Consider the following 16,888-nt stretch of genomic DNA (forward strand, 5'->3'; position numbering starts at 1 on the left):
TTGTACACAGGGGATAAGTTAAAGGACAATTGGAAGGAAATAAAAGACAGGTTTCTAATACAGAATATCCTTTTTTTGCCTCAGAGGCACAGCGATTAAGTACATCTATTGCAGAACATCCATGAACAGAACCACTAAATGAAACAGTTTGACTACATCTAGACTGTTAGAATTCGATTACATTACTGCAGTTTACCAGAATCTATAGCCATCTTAAAAAACCAAAAAATAACCTGTACAACAGAAAATAACACCTAACCACTTAAAATCAGATGCCAGTAATTCTTCATTTCACTCCAGTTCAGAACTTGAGTAAAGGGGAATCCACATTTTCTTTGTTGAGATCAGGACTCAGAGTGATAAGAGGCGAACTCAAATCAATTAGCTGTAAAGGAAAAACAATAAAATTTAGCTATTGTACATAAGACGACTATGCAGTTGATAGTAGTTAAGTACTAACAGAAATCCTAAACAAAAAGTTAGTCAAGCTTTTATGTTCATGTTTTTAAACATCTAGTTTACCCTTTGACAAATGGAAGCTTCAAGGCAATTAGTTATACTCACCTTGAAAGGCTAAAAGACTTTTCTATGCATATTCAAGCAACACTATCATCCAGGCAGGGCAGAGCACTTCTGAACATGCCCCCAGAATTCAGACTACTGTGATCCTCTTCTGAGATATTTTGAGGGACCTAACAGTAAGCTGATCCCAACTATATCCAATGTCAAAGGCTGCATCTGACATCTAAAGCCATCTACCCTTCAAGCTACTAGCGTACCAAAAAACCCACTTCTGCAGAAATGCTTGTCAAATTGTAAGAGTAGATTCCAACACATCTCTCAGTTAAGGTGGGGGTTAAAGGATGAGTTAATGTATTGGGTTGAAATTTCCCCCCGACATTAACTTTGCCAGACCAGCACAGTTAAACAGGAGACAGCCCTGCTTTTTTGCTGAAAAGGGGCTGCTGCTGACAAGAACTGAAAATTTGCAAAAAAAAAGAAGAGTCAGCATGCCTACTCTGCAGAAGACATTCACTTCCTGCTTCAGAATAATTTTCAATCTGCTTTAAGCATTAAGTTCTTTCTCCATCCTTTTCCTATTTGCAGATCGCTCTCTGAGCTCTAGTTTAGAGCACATGGATTTTAAACATTATGTTCTCTTTACTTAGGAGCATCTTACTATGTAGTATCACACTGAACATAATCTATTAAACCTTACAGTATTATGGAGCTGCTCTGCAGACCATCATATGCAGCCAGTTGAGATTTTTCTCCTAGCATATTTGCACCACAACACCTGAGTATAACTTACCTTTACCTGCTCTGAAAATACAGGCTTTAGAGGAGTAATTTTACTCAGTTCAGGGGTATTAGAAAGGTCAATCAGGGGTCTACTTTCACATTCCAAAGGGCATGGGAATGGTTTGTCTTCTCCAGTATCTACCAGTAAAACCTTACAATTAAAAAGAAATAAAAACAGATTCAGTTTCAGGTTTTACCCTCTGCTCTCCATGCTTCCTTCATAAACATGCAATAAGTCAATTCAGCTCAGGCAGCTGTAATAATGACAGGACAGGTTTAATTTAGAGGTCAGATGTTTTTCATGCAGGATTGTTTGCACAGTTTAAAAACCTTGGCTCTTGTTCTGCTAATGGAAAATACAGTGAGACAAAGCAAAAAGAAATCCTTCTCGTACAGAACAATTTTTCCACTTAACAGTAGAGTTAAGTCAGATTTAAAGCAGAAGAGTAGTAACTGTTCAAATATTTAAATTATTGCACAATAATTGTAGTCAAATGTTATTTAGTCATATCATAACAATTCTGTAGAGCTCCAAACTTTGGTTATGGTCTTGTCCAGTTTAACTACTGTTACAGAATTGCTTAGCACATGTATAGATACTTATTGTCCTCAAGTAAGCCAATGAGAAAAATACTCATACAGTAACATCAAATAATTTATAGGTTATTCTATACATGAATATTTGTAAATCAATAGACACTTTGACAGCTCAGTGTTTCAGAACTGCCAGTCCAGTCCTTAATGCCTCCAGAGTGCCAGTTTTCAACACGAAGCCAGCAGATTCTTGCAAAAGGGCAAGAGTGTTCACTGAACTAAAGCATGCTACATGGGCTTTGGGGTTTAATCCTCTCTCACTGTAGGCAGGTTTGCACTACTGTTAGCTGCCTGAATTCAGCTACAGCAGTACATTTGTTATTTTTTTTCCCCAAAGGTTTCTATGGCTGCAATAGCAACTGCCCTGTGACAATGATTTCTAAACGAACCCACAAAGATTTCACAGTACTCACCCAGAAATGAAAATTTAATACGAAATCTACAAGCATTTGACAGCTCAGCTTTGGTACAGGAACAAACGTCGTGAAAACACTGCACAGATGTTCAATGAACAAAGCCGGCACTAGAGGGCGCACATGCCCTCTAGTTAATCCATTTTAACCTGGAGTGTACTGAAGTGGTTTTCCTACTTATCACTCATCTTAAAATAATGTTTCCAAGTAGTTTACTTAGCAGTTGCATAGAAAAATGTATTATCATTTCTTACTTCGGTTTGCTTCTCTTCAGCCAGCTGATTCTGTACTTCATCCTCCTTAAATTTGTTTTCTACCACTTCTGTAGCATTTTTTTCCGGTGAGAAGTTAAGTACAAGAGGTGGTACTGGTGGAAGAAATACATCATCTTCTGAAGAACATACCTGTGTCTTACTCTCTTTTGTCTGCTTAGCACTAGGGAAAAAGAGCATCGTCAATAATCAGGTTCTTTGTTCAGCATGTACTTCTAAAGACAAGACAATGCCTGACTTTATCTTCTCCTTTTGGACTCCCAAGTGGTAATGATGAAAAGCTTCCCCTATTTTCATCCAAAAGTATATACTAGTTAGCTGTGAAATACAAGATATTTCATGCTAAAATAAATTTATAGCACATCCAATTAAAAAAGCTAATGACTCCAGGATGAAGAATTTAATATTAAGCTGACATGTATGTGTAGCCTAAACTTCACACAGGGGATTTTCTAGTGTTTTTGTTTGTTTGGGTTGGTTTTTTTCAGACTTTGAAAAAAACTAGCAAACAATTACTGATATTGCATAGCACTGAGCAACCCACTTCAGGCCCTGCTGAGTAAGTACTGACATCAGCTGGAGGACCACAAATTGTAATCTGATTAGTATAATGAAGTCATTGTAGAGCAGTAAATCATTTCATCGAGCAAACACACTGATTTAGACGTTTAGCCCAAGGAACATGACACAGGAAGAATTTTATAGCTGGGAATATATACTGTTCATCTCCACCATCAAGCAAGCCTGCATACATAATATATGGCACTTGAGAAGATAATAGCTTTATAATATAAAGAATGCAACATTATTCTCACAGAAAACTAAGAAAATCAACAACAATGTAAGATTAATGCATTCTGCAAGAAATTAAAGTGAAGCATAGATAAACCTGCTCAAAAACAAAAGTTCAGTCAACTAAATCCTTGGGGTTTTGAACAAGCTTTAATAAGTAATTTTAAAGAAGCACTGGCAACAGTATGAAACAAAGTTAAAACACCCCAACAGCTACTTCCCTTCATCAGAAGGCAACTGTAAAATAATGCAAACCCCAAATCTATTCTCAGTCAGAGCATCAGATAAATCTAAGTAGACCACTAGCTCAAGAAATGCAAGTAACTTCCTATTAAAGATAATTCCTTAATGTCAGTAAGGAATTGTAAGTATTTCACTGGTCACATGATATCAGTGTATTAGGGCCTGCACAGCATCTGTGCTCAAATGCTGTACTCAAATATTTAGTTTGAAAGTCATCATTAAAAATTCATTTAGAGGCAGTACTTATTCCATATACAGGTGTTTGTCTTACCCAGATGCAAGAGTCCTTTTGGTAGAAAAGCTGGAACTTTGGTGAACAGATGCCACATGTGGCGAAAATGCCATTCTTGGTGCAGTTTTAGGAGTCACTGCAGAAAATCCCGAGATCCGACGAATGGGTGTGGGTATGCCAGACCGCTTCAGACTGGCAGGAGTCATGGAGACAGACCTTCTAGGAAATGAAGAATTCTGAAAGATCCCGTCTTCTGAGGCTTTCACTGGAGTGCTGACTGCCATTGCACTGAAAACAGAATATACATTAGCCAAAAGCTTCTAGAAACAGCTTTATTCAAACTGTCCCACCAAACAATAGAAACCAGCTTTCCTGTGGCCAGTGAGGGCACAGTAATCATCATAAAGCTGGTAATCACAGCATTAAGGGCTTTACTGGATAGAATTCTTTTACTGCAGAGAAAACCCTCTTCTGAAGATGGCAGGGGAGAGATTTTTTGGTTTAGTTTTGGGTTTTGTTTTTGTATCAGTTCCAATAGGCATTAACACAGGTAACCTAGAGGGTCTCAAGCAATTAGATAAGGAAGTCAGAATTTTTAAAGGTTGTTGCAACATCAAATTATGCTGCATTTTAAGTATGCCTCAGTACATTCCATTTTCAGTGAAGCCCTACCTTCCAAGTATGCCACAAAATGTTGATCCAAGAGATGGTGTTCCTTTTGGTGTGTCTAAAGACAAAAATTTTTGTTAATTGGTATCTACCATCTTTTTTGTTTTCTAATAGCAGGTATCTTTTCAGTTAAAATACTAATTCCTTCCAAGAGATGGACACGTATAAGGAGACAAATGACTAGTATTCAAAGAAACAATTACTTTTAATAGCCAAGATAGAAAATAGGTCATGAAAAGTAGGTGCTTACCTCCAGTTTTCATTGAAACCTTAGTCTGACATGTAGGAACAGATAAAATTCTAGCCCTGGGCTTTGGACAGAAGCTTCCTTTCTTTCCACTTCCATCTTTATTCTGGTGACATAACTTCTGCAGATCAGGAACAGAATTCAGTCTCTCAATTCCACTGCCTGCAGCCTCAGATGTAGCAGAAGCTGAAGAGTTAGCCAAGCTTACAACACTAGATATTTTGTGAGTACTGGCTGATCTTGCTTGACTCTTGGATTTCTCAGTACTGACAGCCTGCAGAGATGACACTTTAGCCAGCCTATTCGTACTTGATGAAGGCTTAGAGCCACTCACACTAGCTTTTGAAGACATACTTGATTTTCCTGAAATAGAAAAGTATGTTATACTTCTTAGCTTATTGCTAAGTTTTATGACTATGCAGAATAATTGCATTCACGAGGAAAGAAAAACAGCCTTTCACCTTATGTTCAAACAACTCAAGTTTAAGGGGAACACATACAACTTACTCCCTGAACACTTCAGTAATTTTGTCTGTTTCAGTCTCCTCAAATTCCTGAATGACTGCAATTGAGTCAAAGAATATTCTTGAAGGAATGCCAGAACAGCTTGCAGATTGGTTATATTTTCAACATTTTCTGCCAATGTAGTTGGCTCTGTTCCCTTAAGCAGGCATTCAAGAATTTAATGGTTCTAATTATGCTGAAAAACACAGGGTGAACTACCCCACAAGTGCTTTTCTCAGTTTTCCGCATGGTTCTTTCTTTCAGTCTGTAAGGTACTTTCATTAATAGGACAAATCCTGACTAGACCCTTCCATCTCATAAAATAATTCTTATTAAGCTTTAACTTTTACTAACATATTGTTGCCCATTCAGGAATAAAAAAAGTACGAAAATTACAGTTACTTGGTTCTCTGGATCTGGAAGAGCTGTGGTATTTACATGTCAGTATTTTCAGGAGACTGTTTTCCTGATCCTTTGAGTCTCAAAGGGGTCAAGACTCTCAGTTGTATTCAGTGATCTCCCCAGAGATGTTTGGGTTTTGTTTGGTTGGGGTTTTTGTTTGTTTTTTAATCTGAGCAATGATCACTTTTTCATTAGGCTGCAGAAACTCAGAACTAGGCCTTCCGCCTTCTACCTTCCCTTCGTACTCCAATTGTTTTGGTAAGTTTTGTTTGTCTGGGATTTTTTTAGCCAAGTTAGAGAAGCTTACAGCATTCAGAAGCTCATAAAATTGGCTATAATAAGAAAAGATCATGTTCAAAAAGAACATGTTTCCTGAGGCATTGCTTTTCTATCTGTGTCAGACTCTCACATGTAGGCATCAGGTAACACAAGTCTAGTTTTCACAAATGATAGAAGTCTAAGATTTATCTTTAGTCCACAGGGATTTACTGGGCTAGCCTACAAAATTTAATGCTCCATTCAAAATATTTCATACTACTTGTATGTACTGGGCACCATTAAAACATCCAAAGCCACAGTCCACCCACATACTTAACTATTTTAAAACTGATTTGTGGCACAAATTTGTAATAAGAGTGATTACCATCTTTTCCTATGGGAGAAAGTAGTAAACTTGAATTCAGACTTGAGTTCACGCTGGAAATTGATGACAAAGAAGATGTAGTCATCTTTCTTGTGAGACCAACACCAGGAAGTTTCAGCTGTGTTGTTTTCTTTAAGCTAGGCTGAATCAAAGAATACAGTTTATCTAGAGGCCTGGATTTGTGCCTGCAAGGTCACCAATACAATCATTCCCTCGCTATCCTAAAATACATTTCCAGTTGGTCACAAAACCACATCCTAAATGTAATACCATTAATCAGCCCTTCTCATGACTGAGACGTTGTGGACAGAACTAGAGGTAAAAGGTTTTCCTGTCCTTTCAAAAAAATGGGACTTTTCTCCTGTTACCTCCATGGGCAATGGTAAAAAGTAAACAAAGCCATTTTTGCATAGTAAGTCAGTCACTAACAACAGTGAAGTAATTTTACCAGCAGCAAGTGTTTAAAACAGAAGCCAGGAATTATGGTATTCACAAAACCATAATATAGTGGAAAAGAAAATTGCCTGCAGATGCCCTACATTGTGATAATAAACTAGTTGGCTACTATACAATAGTGTCTGCCCTGACATTTTTTTTATATATAAAGCTTCCTGCCCACAGATCTTATGAGGCAGAGAAACATCAGAAGACTAAAAATTTTACTGTTAAAAATTAAAGCTTGTACACAGTTTAAATATTCCTAAAACAAAGGCCATGTTTAAAGAAAGCATTGTTGCCCAGAAGCTGTCTTTACCTTTTCAGTCATCGACAAATTGCTTTTTCCAAGAGTAGATAAAGTAAAAACTGCCATTGGCAGTTTGCCATTTGCCTTCGTATTTCTTTCCTTAGCTTTCTGGTCTTGTGTAAGAGGTGAGCTGGCAGTTTTTGTAGAAGACACACACATTTTAACAGGGCTTCTATTTGCAGGAGTATGACAAGCATGTGCTTTGTCATCTGACAAAAGTTTATCTGATTCCTTCTGAAAACAAGCTGGCAGCTGACATGCTAGGCTATCCTGCACACAGTATGTCTCCCTCTTAACAGCCCTGGGACTTTTCTCTATATTTTGGTCTCTCAGTATTTTCAATTTTGACTCTGAGTCCTTCACAAAATTTTCAGTAGTTTTGTTGCCCTGTTCTTCTGGTTGGTTTATTTTAGTCTGTTCATTCTTCCCTTCAGACTCTATTCGCAGTGCCAGCAAATGAGCTTCTTTGAAAATTTCCACAAATTTCTCTCCTTTAAGTGGGCTCCACAGGAGTTCATCAGAAGCAGGTACACTCCTCTTCTCAACACTTTCTTTGGCTTCAATATTGGCAGCAATACATTTTTCTTTATGTCCCAAAGGTCCAACAAAAACTTCATCTTCATTTCCACTAAGAAGAAAAAAAAGTCAACCTTGCACCTTATGTGTGTCCATTTTTAAAGGTATACTTACCTGTAGACCACTCACCTTGCTGGAGAGAGAGAAAGGTCAAAATCAAAGTTTTCATCAGTCAGAAGAGGAAAGTCTAAAATTGCAACAAGGACTTTGTCACAACAGGAATTTGCAATGAAAATTATTGCATTGTGCTTTGACAATTCAGTGAAGCTGATGTCAAATCGCAAACTAAGTTTTAACTACCGAGTTCAAATAATTATAATTAGACTGTGGTTTATGTCAAATTGAAGGTACAGCTGTGAATATGATTGTAATTGTGATGTCCAAATATCATGAAAAACAGCAATGCTAATTTCTAAGCATAGGAACATGAGTCCTGGCTGTAGAAAAGGCTATCAGCAGCCTCTAATCAAGAAGAGTACGAATAGATAACATAGAGCTATATGACAATACAGTTGTTCTATCAGTTACTTCTTGTTTGTTTCAGATCACCACAGGACAGTAACAAGAGCCAGTCAGAAAGATAAATTTTCTTGTTATCTAATATATACACTAAATATTAACCAAATCCATCGCAGATAAGACCTGGGATCTTTCCACCCAGGTAAGGACAAGAAAGGAGCTTAGATTAGATATAGAGGAGAGGTTGATGACATCATGTTGCTACTACATGTGCTCTAGCACCAGTGCTCCACAAGCTCTGCAGGAGGCTCAAAAACCTGAGAATCAAGAGCAGCCCATACAGAACAATATATTAAGTCTAGTAATCTGAACCATCCAGATAGAGAATACCTCAACGTGCTCTCCACTTACCATTGTCCACGCAAATCACAGGACTTGAGCAGTACGCTGCCGTTTCTTTTCCTTCCTCCATAGTGTCTGGAAAACAAAATTAGCACAGCAATAGGTTTTTAAACGCCCAGAACAAGGTTAAAGAATCTTAGGATACTGCCAAATTATCCAGGAAGTAAACATCCCTTTGAAGACTGTTTATGTTTAGAGACAGCCACACAAACAAAGCCACCGGAACCGAGATCCCCTCCACACACTCGAGAAGCTGTCCGGCATACGTGGAGCCACTTACAAGCCACGCGGAACTCCGCGATGAGCTGCCCGGAACACCCTCCCAACGTCCCTCCCTGGGCAGCTCGCATAGGCCTCCCCCATCCCGAACCGCCCCTCTATAGCTGGACCCCGAAGCAAGGCCTACAGCCACTACACCACGACTGAAGAGAAGCGGCCGGCCCCCCCAAGGACCCGATCCGGGGTGCTGCTCCTGCTGTTTTGCTCACCGCCACAGGCTTGCCGACCACCGAACAGCGAAGTGAAGCAGCCCGGGCGTTTGAAATCACGCCGCGCTCACGCGACACTCCCCCCTCTCGCTCTCATTGGCAGGTTCGAACAATACTGGACACCTCCTGCCCCGGGGCATGCTGGGGCTTGTAGTTGGCGGCCACCTCCGTCAAACGCTGCGTAGCAGCGCCGCTCCACTGGGGCACCCGCTTACCGTGGCCAGTTTTAACAGATTAAGTATATGTAATTACTGTCGGTCTGGTAGAACTAGGGGTGCTCCCCTAGAGCATCACATCACCCAGGGCCATCAGAGGTGGCCCGGAGGGTTGGCGGCAGCCATGTCTGGGGCCAGGCCCCTCCTACTCTCTTCGGGCACACAGGGCGGGTGGCTTCTTTGAGTTTTCCGTCCGTCAGCTGCAGGGTTCGGCCTCGCTGTGCTGATTACAGATTTATCATTGTATCATGGATTGGAAGGGACCTTTAAAGGTCATCTACTCTAATCCCCCCTGCAGTGAGCAAGGACGTGTTTAGATTGCTCACAGCCCCATCCAAATTGGCCTTGAATGTTTCCAGGGATGGACCATCGACCACCATTCCTGTTCCGGGGTTTGACCACCCTCACTGGAAAAAAATTGCTGTTTATCCCAACTACTTGTTACTGATGTGCTGGGTTTAATGATACAAAACTGGGAGGAGTGGTTGATAAAGCAGAAGGCTGTGCTGCCACTCACCAAGACCTGGACAGGCTCAAGGGTTGGGTACAGGGGAACACCATGAAGTTCAACAAGGGGAATTGTAGTGTCCTGCACCTCGGGAAAGAGGCAAAAAAGCCAAATGGTATCCTGGGGTACATAAATGTGTGACCAACAGGTCCAGGGAAAGTTTTCTTCCCCTCTCTATTCTGCCCTAGTGAGGTCACATCTGGAGTACTATGTCCAGTCCTGGGCTTCCCAGTTCAAGAAGGCCAGGGAACTCCTGGGGAGAGTTTAATGGAGGGCTACAAAGATGATTAGGGAACTGGAGCACCTCCCTTATGAGGAAAGACAGAGACCTGGGGCTGTTTAGCCCAGAGAAGAGAAGGCTGAGAGGGGATCTTATCAATATGTGTCAATATCTAAAGAGCAGGTGTAAAGACGATGGGGCAAGTCTCTTTTCAGTGATACCCAGTGATAGGATGAGGGGCAATGGGTGCAAACTAGAACACAGGAAATTCCATTTGAACATGAGGAAAAATGCCTTTACTTTGAGGGTGATGAAACACTGGAACAGGTTCCCCAGAGAGATTGTGGACTCTCCTTCTCTGGAGACTTTCAAAACTCACCTGAATGTGCTCCTGTGCAACCTGATCTAGGCAAACCTGCTTTAGCAGGGGGATTGGACTAGATGATCCCCAGATGTCCTTTCAACCCCTAATATTCTGTGATTTTAAGTTTCTGTGTTTGCCTGGCAGACCTCAGCAGTTGTGGTGGTGGCAGCAGTGGAAGGGAAAGCTGACAGGAATATATGGTCATTACTGAAAGACTCAGCTTCAGGGTTGCAGGACTTCAGGGCGACTCCTGGCACAGCTGTCATGCTGGCTGTGCTGGAGGGTGCAGATGAGCTCCTTTTGTTTCCTCTACACTGGATTTGGTTGTCTCAGTAATTTAAGTACACCAAAAGGGCTATGTATGTGTTCCTAAGCTGAAATAAGGAATAGCAGTTTTCCTGGATATCAGTCCCAGCTACTGCCAATTAATATTGGCTAGCTGATAAAATAGTCTTAGAAGGAGACCCATACCAGTAAGAAACACCAGGAAAATACCCCTTTATCCACATTTACAGTATCACAGTACATGAGAGATTGGATGGGACCTCCAGAGATCATCAAGTTCAACCCCCCTGCCAAAGCAGGATCACTTAGGGTAGTCCACACAGGAATGCATCCAGACAGGTTTTGAATGTGTCCAGAGAAGGAGACTCCACAGCTTCTTTGGGCAGTGTTCCACCTTCACTGTAAAGAAGTTTCTCCTCATGTTGAGGTGGAAACTTCTGTGTTCAAGCTTGTACCCATTGTTCCTTGTCATATTTGTGTGCCACCAAAAAGAGCTTGGCCCCCTCCACTTGACACCCACCCCTCAGATATTTATAGACATTAATGAGATCCCCTCTCAATCTTCTCAAGACTAAACAGCCCCAGGTCTCTCAGTCCTGTTTGTATCATCAGTGACCATGCTGAAGGTACTCTCAATCCCCTCATCCAGGCCATTGATAAAGATACTGAACAAAACTGGACCAAGTACTGATCCCTGGGGAACACCACTGGCCACAGGCCTCCAAGGTGACTCTGTGCCACTGATGACAACCCTCTGAACTCTGTTGTCAAGCCAGTAACTCTGTTTCTTCCAATGTTTAATGCTATCCTATGTTTAGAGTTTTCTCCTGATTCATGCATAGCCTCAGAAATTGCTGTCAAGTGATATATTCTCTTCTGAGTATTTCAGGATGACCTGACTAGATAATTCTACTGAAATTTAGCAGCTGACTAAGGCTGGCCAATCATGGCCTGCAGATTTTCATATATACAGAATATTATGTAACCCATTTTTTACTTGACCACTTCTATTTGGTATTTTCCATGGATCCTTGCAATTAGTGTATGTGCAACCTGAGTTCACCTCCCACCTTTCCTTCCTCCCCAGCACTTAATGAATCCCTTCTGGCCTGTAGGGAGTCAGTAAGGTGGGGAGGTATCAGGCTTTGTTGCTTGTAAACCAGGTCAGTCCTCGTTATTACAGAATTTCTTTCATCCAGCTTTTATCTCAGAATTTTATAATTATTCCCTTCAGTATTATTCTAAGTGGGTCCTTAAATGACTATTACTGATGAAACAATTGAAATTCTTCATTTTTACCATTCCTTTTTTGCATTGCTTTAGCCTGTAGTGAGTTGAGCAAACATTCATGGCTGTATTAAGAACGCTCAACCATATGCATTATAATGGACAATTTTCTACAAGAAAATTGTGATAAAAGAATAAAAGTTGAGAGATCTCAAAAGTGTGTTATATAACCAAAAAATCAACGATCTTGCACTTCTGACATGAGGCTTACACATACTTCTTGTTCAGTAAAAAAGTGTAAGCCTCATAATGAAAGAAAACCATAGATGAAACTCGTGGGGCAAATAGGCTGTAAGTGCTACAGATCTTAAGACTGAAGTAAAAAAAAAAAAAAGTATAAAGAAAAACTAAAAACATACAGGAAACATGCAGAGCACAGCTTTTATTGCAGTACCTGCCACTCTCTAATTTCAGAAAACAGAATGCTAGGTCTGAAAAAGCTAGAAGTGATTCAAGGCAGTGATTTGTTGCTCATGTCCAAATTTCTTCTGCCAAGTCACTGGAATGTTTTTATTTTTCTATATTTAATATATTACTAATAATGAAGAATTCTATAATGTCCTCAATAGCTCTACTGTATCCAGTGACATGGTTTTACTCCCATAGCCATTAGAAATAAACAGCACGTGCCCTTCGATTGAAATGCACGCTGATTAACTTGTCTTGCAACAAGTTTACTTAAAGGAAAATGAGAGTCATTCAGTTTTCATTAAACAGTCAAAGTGTCACTTAAATTAAAATAGCTCTTTTTATAAATGTTATTTATAGAAAAGAGGCTTAGGAACTGGAAAGACTATGAGTAAGCAAGCTCAGTCTTAGTTTTCTGGAGTGGAAGAGATATCCCAAGACCTACTTGGAAACTGCTAATCGCTTTACTAAAACCAAAGGAACCAATCTTATTTATATATAAACATAAATGCTATCTGAAGGAAAGACAAAATCCTTTAGAAGTGCACTAGAACTACAAGTTCAGATTTGTCTTAACAATTATATGTGGCAAGAAGCCTAAAGTAACTGCTAAATGAGAAATAAAATTATTTAAATTGTGTTGACAGTTTAAAGGCAATGCAAGAAGATACTCATGTTTTGTTTTCAGAAAGAAGGGCTTTGGCTTATTTTTCTAAACAACAAATTTTAAATGTGTTAATTCACAAACCCTACAAATGATTACTGGGACCATTTGATTTATTGTACTAAGCCCACTATTAACCCATCTAATCATGCAACACCCAACTCTTAGAACTGCATTGGCAGAGCCTCTTGTTACCGGGAACGTTTCCAGATGGTCAGGGAGGAAGTGGATGCATGTGACTTTGTTACAAACCCTAAATGTCCAAATGTTTTCTTTTGTGCTGATTTACTGCTTATTGGCTGCTTAACGAATATGATTATTGCAAAAGCCAACAAATGACTCAAGAAGACACTTTTTCGTAAAAATGTTAGAATATTAGAGCTCACCTAAGTGATGATGGCTTGGAATTTCACTCCAGGCAAGTTAAACTAAATTAGTTGCAGAAAGGAACTAAGTTTTATCCCAAAATAGGCTGTGATCTAATAGAAAGTAGTTCTAAGTTACAGCTCATCCTGCATTTTTCATCACCAGCACCCTCCATCTGTGCATTACTTACGTTGCAATGAATTTGGCAACACTTCAGCAGTGAGCTACTGTTTATAAGAAGGGATCCCAGCAGCTAAAATAAGCCAGTCATTGAGATGACTCATTACTTGCCTTGTAAGCTGCTCCAGGCAATTTCTTGAAGAATGATGTTAAATTCAGCTTAGAAAACCAGTAATCTGAGGACTTTGACTGACATATGTCAAGTGCTCCCAGATAAACGTTGGTCATATTGGTGGGCTTGGAAGGAAATCCTTTTGTTGTTAATGAGTGAAGATTTTCCTCTTTTGTGCCAGAAGACAAGAGGACTAAAAAGGCTCTTTTCCTCTCTGCAAGAAGATATCTGACACATTGGGAATTCAATCACCTACAGGTCATGAATGCTTCCCGGAGGTAAGATGGACATACTGCATTCTCCGCAGGCAGGACTAGGAAAGTAAACTACTGCCAGAATATCTCTCTCATGGTCTTCACATGATGCTGCCAAATGATCATGAACTGTGTTATTTGATTTGCAGTTACAGAAGACAGGAGGTAGTCCATATCTTGCCAGAAATGTTAAAAGTATGTTTCTAATACTACAGCTACTTTCGGTAAAATCTTAGCTACAGAATTTCTGGCTTATTGACGAATTCCCTGTTGCAGCATGCATTTCCTAGACGTACATTTTTAACAAATCAGTTTGACAGCTCTCTTCCAAGTGTGCATAAGTATATAAATATAATTTCTGTTTGGAAGCTCCTTACTCATAAACTGTATCTGCCGTAATGTTTTGTAGTTCCTACTAGTCTATGATAAAAGCCGCAAGAACATTTAACACTTCTCAGACCCCCTCCTAAACTACATGAAAATCACAAGCTGATCTCCTTTTCACACTGCAATTCAGATGGCATTTTTTTTTTCCTCTTAAAAAAACCTAACCAACAAACAGGCAGACCCGCTGGGTCTTAGCAGGCAATTTTCAGTGGTGATAACAGTAAGTGGAGGTCAGTTAGCACAGACTAACACCCCTGCTTTCAAACCATTTGGGAAAGATGGCAAAACAGTGTAAAATGTTACTCAAGAATCCTGCAGATGTGCTTGTGTAATTATACTTAGTGCCATGGTTTAGGTGATTAAATGGTGTTGGGTGATAGGTTGGACTTGATGATCTCGAAGGTCTTTTCCAACCTGGTTAATTCTGTATTCTGTATTCTATTCTGTACTCCTGTTCGGTATCTTTGCCTAATGAATACCTTGACACATTGCTGAGGTAAGTCCCTTCTGAAAAGGAGAGATTGAAATTCATTATCAGAATGGGATGGAGAGCTCACATCTGCTGTTCATATTCCCTTGACTAAAGCTTTGGAAACTTGTAAATTTGTATTTTTTCCCCTAAACCCTAGTACTTTCACAATATCACAAAATGAAAGAGTATGTTTTTTCTTATACAACTGATCTGTATTATCAGTGAAGAGTGAGAGCACTGTGCGTCCTCTAACAAGCCTCTCTCTCTGCCTGTCAGTGGGAGAGCAATACCAAATGGCTGGTAGATGTTTTGCATTTCCAATTATGGAAATTACTTTATTAGCTTCATACAGTTTGAAAGGCTCTTTCCCAGATCCAGTAAGTGCACACTCTGGACTTCATTAGAAACACTATTGAACTGTTAAAAAAGAGTAATTTTGAATCTTAACCTTGCTTCTTGTTGTGGCAGGATACATTCTCTCCGTGCTCACAGGCAGAAAAACAATGGGAACAAAAGTGAGAACTGGCACAGCACCTCTGGGCTTAAGCACCAAGATGGAGATGATCTTTCTACAGTCCATACGCTTTACACAGTGATTGTCATGATCCTTCTCATGGCGCTTTGGGGAGCCTGGTCAAGAAAGGATTTCTCCTCATAGCAGCAGTATGCTTCAAGTATGTTTGTGTTGCTTATCCATTCCCAGGAGGTACAAAAAAAAAAAAAAAAAGAAATGGTCTCAGCATCTTACAGCTTGCTTCAAACTATTTGAATTGTTGCAGCTTGTGGAACTGAGTCTGTGACACAATTTAATAGGAAATGTACTTCAACGTGACTTTGTGAATAACATATACCTGTTTGCATTGTACATATTTATATTATCCATTGCATGCATATGAAATCTAGTTTAAGCTCAATATGCTAGCAGGGAGAGTTCAAATTGCATTTTTATTGGTCAGTGTTTTGTATATCCATGCCAGCTTTCCATTTTTCAACTTAAATTTTCCAGTCTCTACCTTTGCCAAGATTACCTGTCCTAATATGTGGTAAAACATACACTGTAAGTAGGCAAATAATCTGCCATGTCACAACAACATAGGAAAAAATAAAAAATAAAACCAGTTATGCTGCAGGCAAAGGAATACCTTGGAACAAGTCAAATTCTCATATCTGTTGCTAGAAGAGTGTATATGGGACTTGCGTCTCCATATTTTTAATTTATGGTAATGCTTTTGTAAACTTGGGATTAAAACCATGAAATAAACTGTATTTATAAGCATCCTTTATTGTAGAACTGACTGGCTCAGTCTTCATTCTTGTACCAATATATTTAGTTCATCCTCAGTCACTGCTTGCTTTTCCACAACTCATTAATACTTCATGGCAATTCCAACCTCTATGTACACCAGCCCATTCTTAATGAGGGCTGTTCCATACTCCCATTTTTTCAAGGAAGTAACTTCACTCAGAAAATCTGCAAGCTTTCTGGAAATACAGTGACTTGGAGTTTCTGTTAAACTCTGTCTGTTAATTGTATGATTGCCTGCTCCTAATAAACTCAAATTAATGCTGGCAGCTTAAACTCAGGTTAAACCTCAAATTTCAGCATTGCCTGAACTAACAAACAGTTATCATAATAAATAAAGAACTGCAAGACATTTGAAATACTTATGAACATATAGATACATTTGTAATTCTGCAGTGCCTGTATACAACACAGTTCTTCTATGTATTGTGCACCCCATTTTGGTATCCACAATCAAGAGGGATACATAAATGTCAATGTTTCTGGTAAGCCTTACATGACATCTCTCAAGGACAGTTTAAAAAGCCTTGTAGCACTAGATGCACCTGCGTCCACAGTCAGTAGTCCCTCCCTCGTAAAGGTACCATTGAAGTACTTGAGAGAGGGATTATAAAGTCTGACAGGTGGTTGGAGTTGCGTGATGGGCAATGGCCATCATGGTAGTTCTGACAACAGGTCAAAGTGGCACTAAATAATCATTTATTTTGAAAATAATGAAGGAAGTTTGCCCTAGCTGAAGCAGGCACAGAAAGAGGCCTGAAGCTGCTGCTTTGAAAATGTAAGGCAAGAGGGTAAGTGCAGGCTAGGAGAGTAGCATGAACTGTGAAGGGCTTTGGAAGTAAAAACAGACAGGTAAAAGCATCTCGGGGTGACAGAAGAG

At 39.7% G+C, this 16,888-nt stretch overlaps 1 protein-coding gene across 1 annotated transcript; it reads right to left on the minus strand.

Moving 5' to 3' along the window:
* Positions 1 to 242: 242 nt before the first annotated feature.
* Positions 243 to 8,507, minus strand: GTSE1 (G2 and S-phase expressed 1). Its single transcript, XM_054177837.1, has 10 exons — positions 8,484 to 8,507; positions 7,764 to 7,930; positions 7,068 to 7,686; positions 6,314 to 6,455; positions 4,768 to 5,127; positions 4,521 to 4,575; positions 3,888 to 4,136; positions 2,564 to 2,744; positions 1,313 to 1,453; positions 243 to 385 (listed from the first exon to the last, which is right to left on the minus strand). The coding sequence occupies exons 1-10, from the start codon at positions 8,505 to 8,507 to the stop codon at positions 302 to 304; spliced, it is 2,022 nt and encodes a 673-aa protein (XP_054033812.1). The 3' UTR covers positions 243 to 301.
* Positions 8,508 to 16,888: the final 8,381 nt, after the last annotated feature.

This window comes from Dryobates pubescens, chromosome Z, assembly GCF_014839835.1.
Source record: "Dryobates pubescens isolate bDryPub1 chromosome Z, bDryPub1.pri, whole genome shotgun sequence".
Classification (NCBI taxonomy): Eukaryota; Metazoa; Chordata; class Aves; order Piciformes; family Picidae; genus Dryobates; species Dryobates pubescens.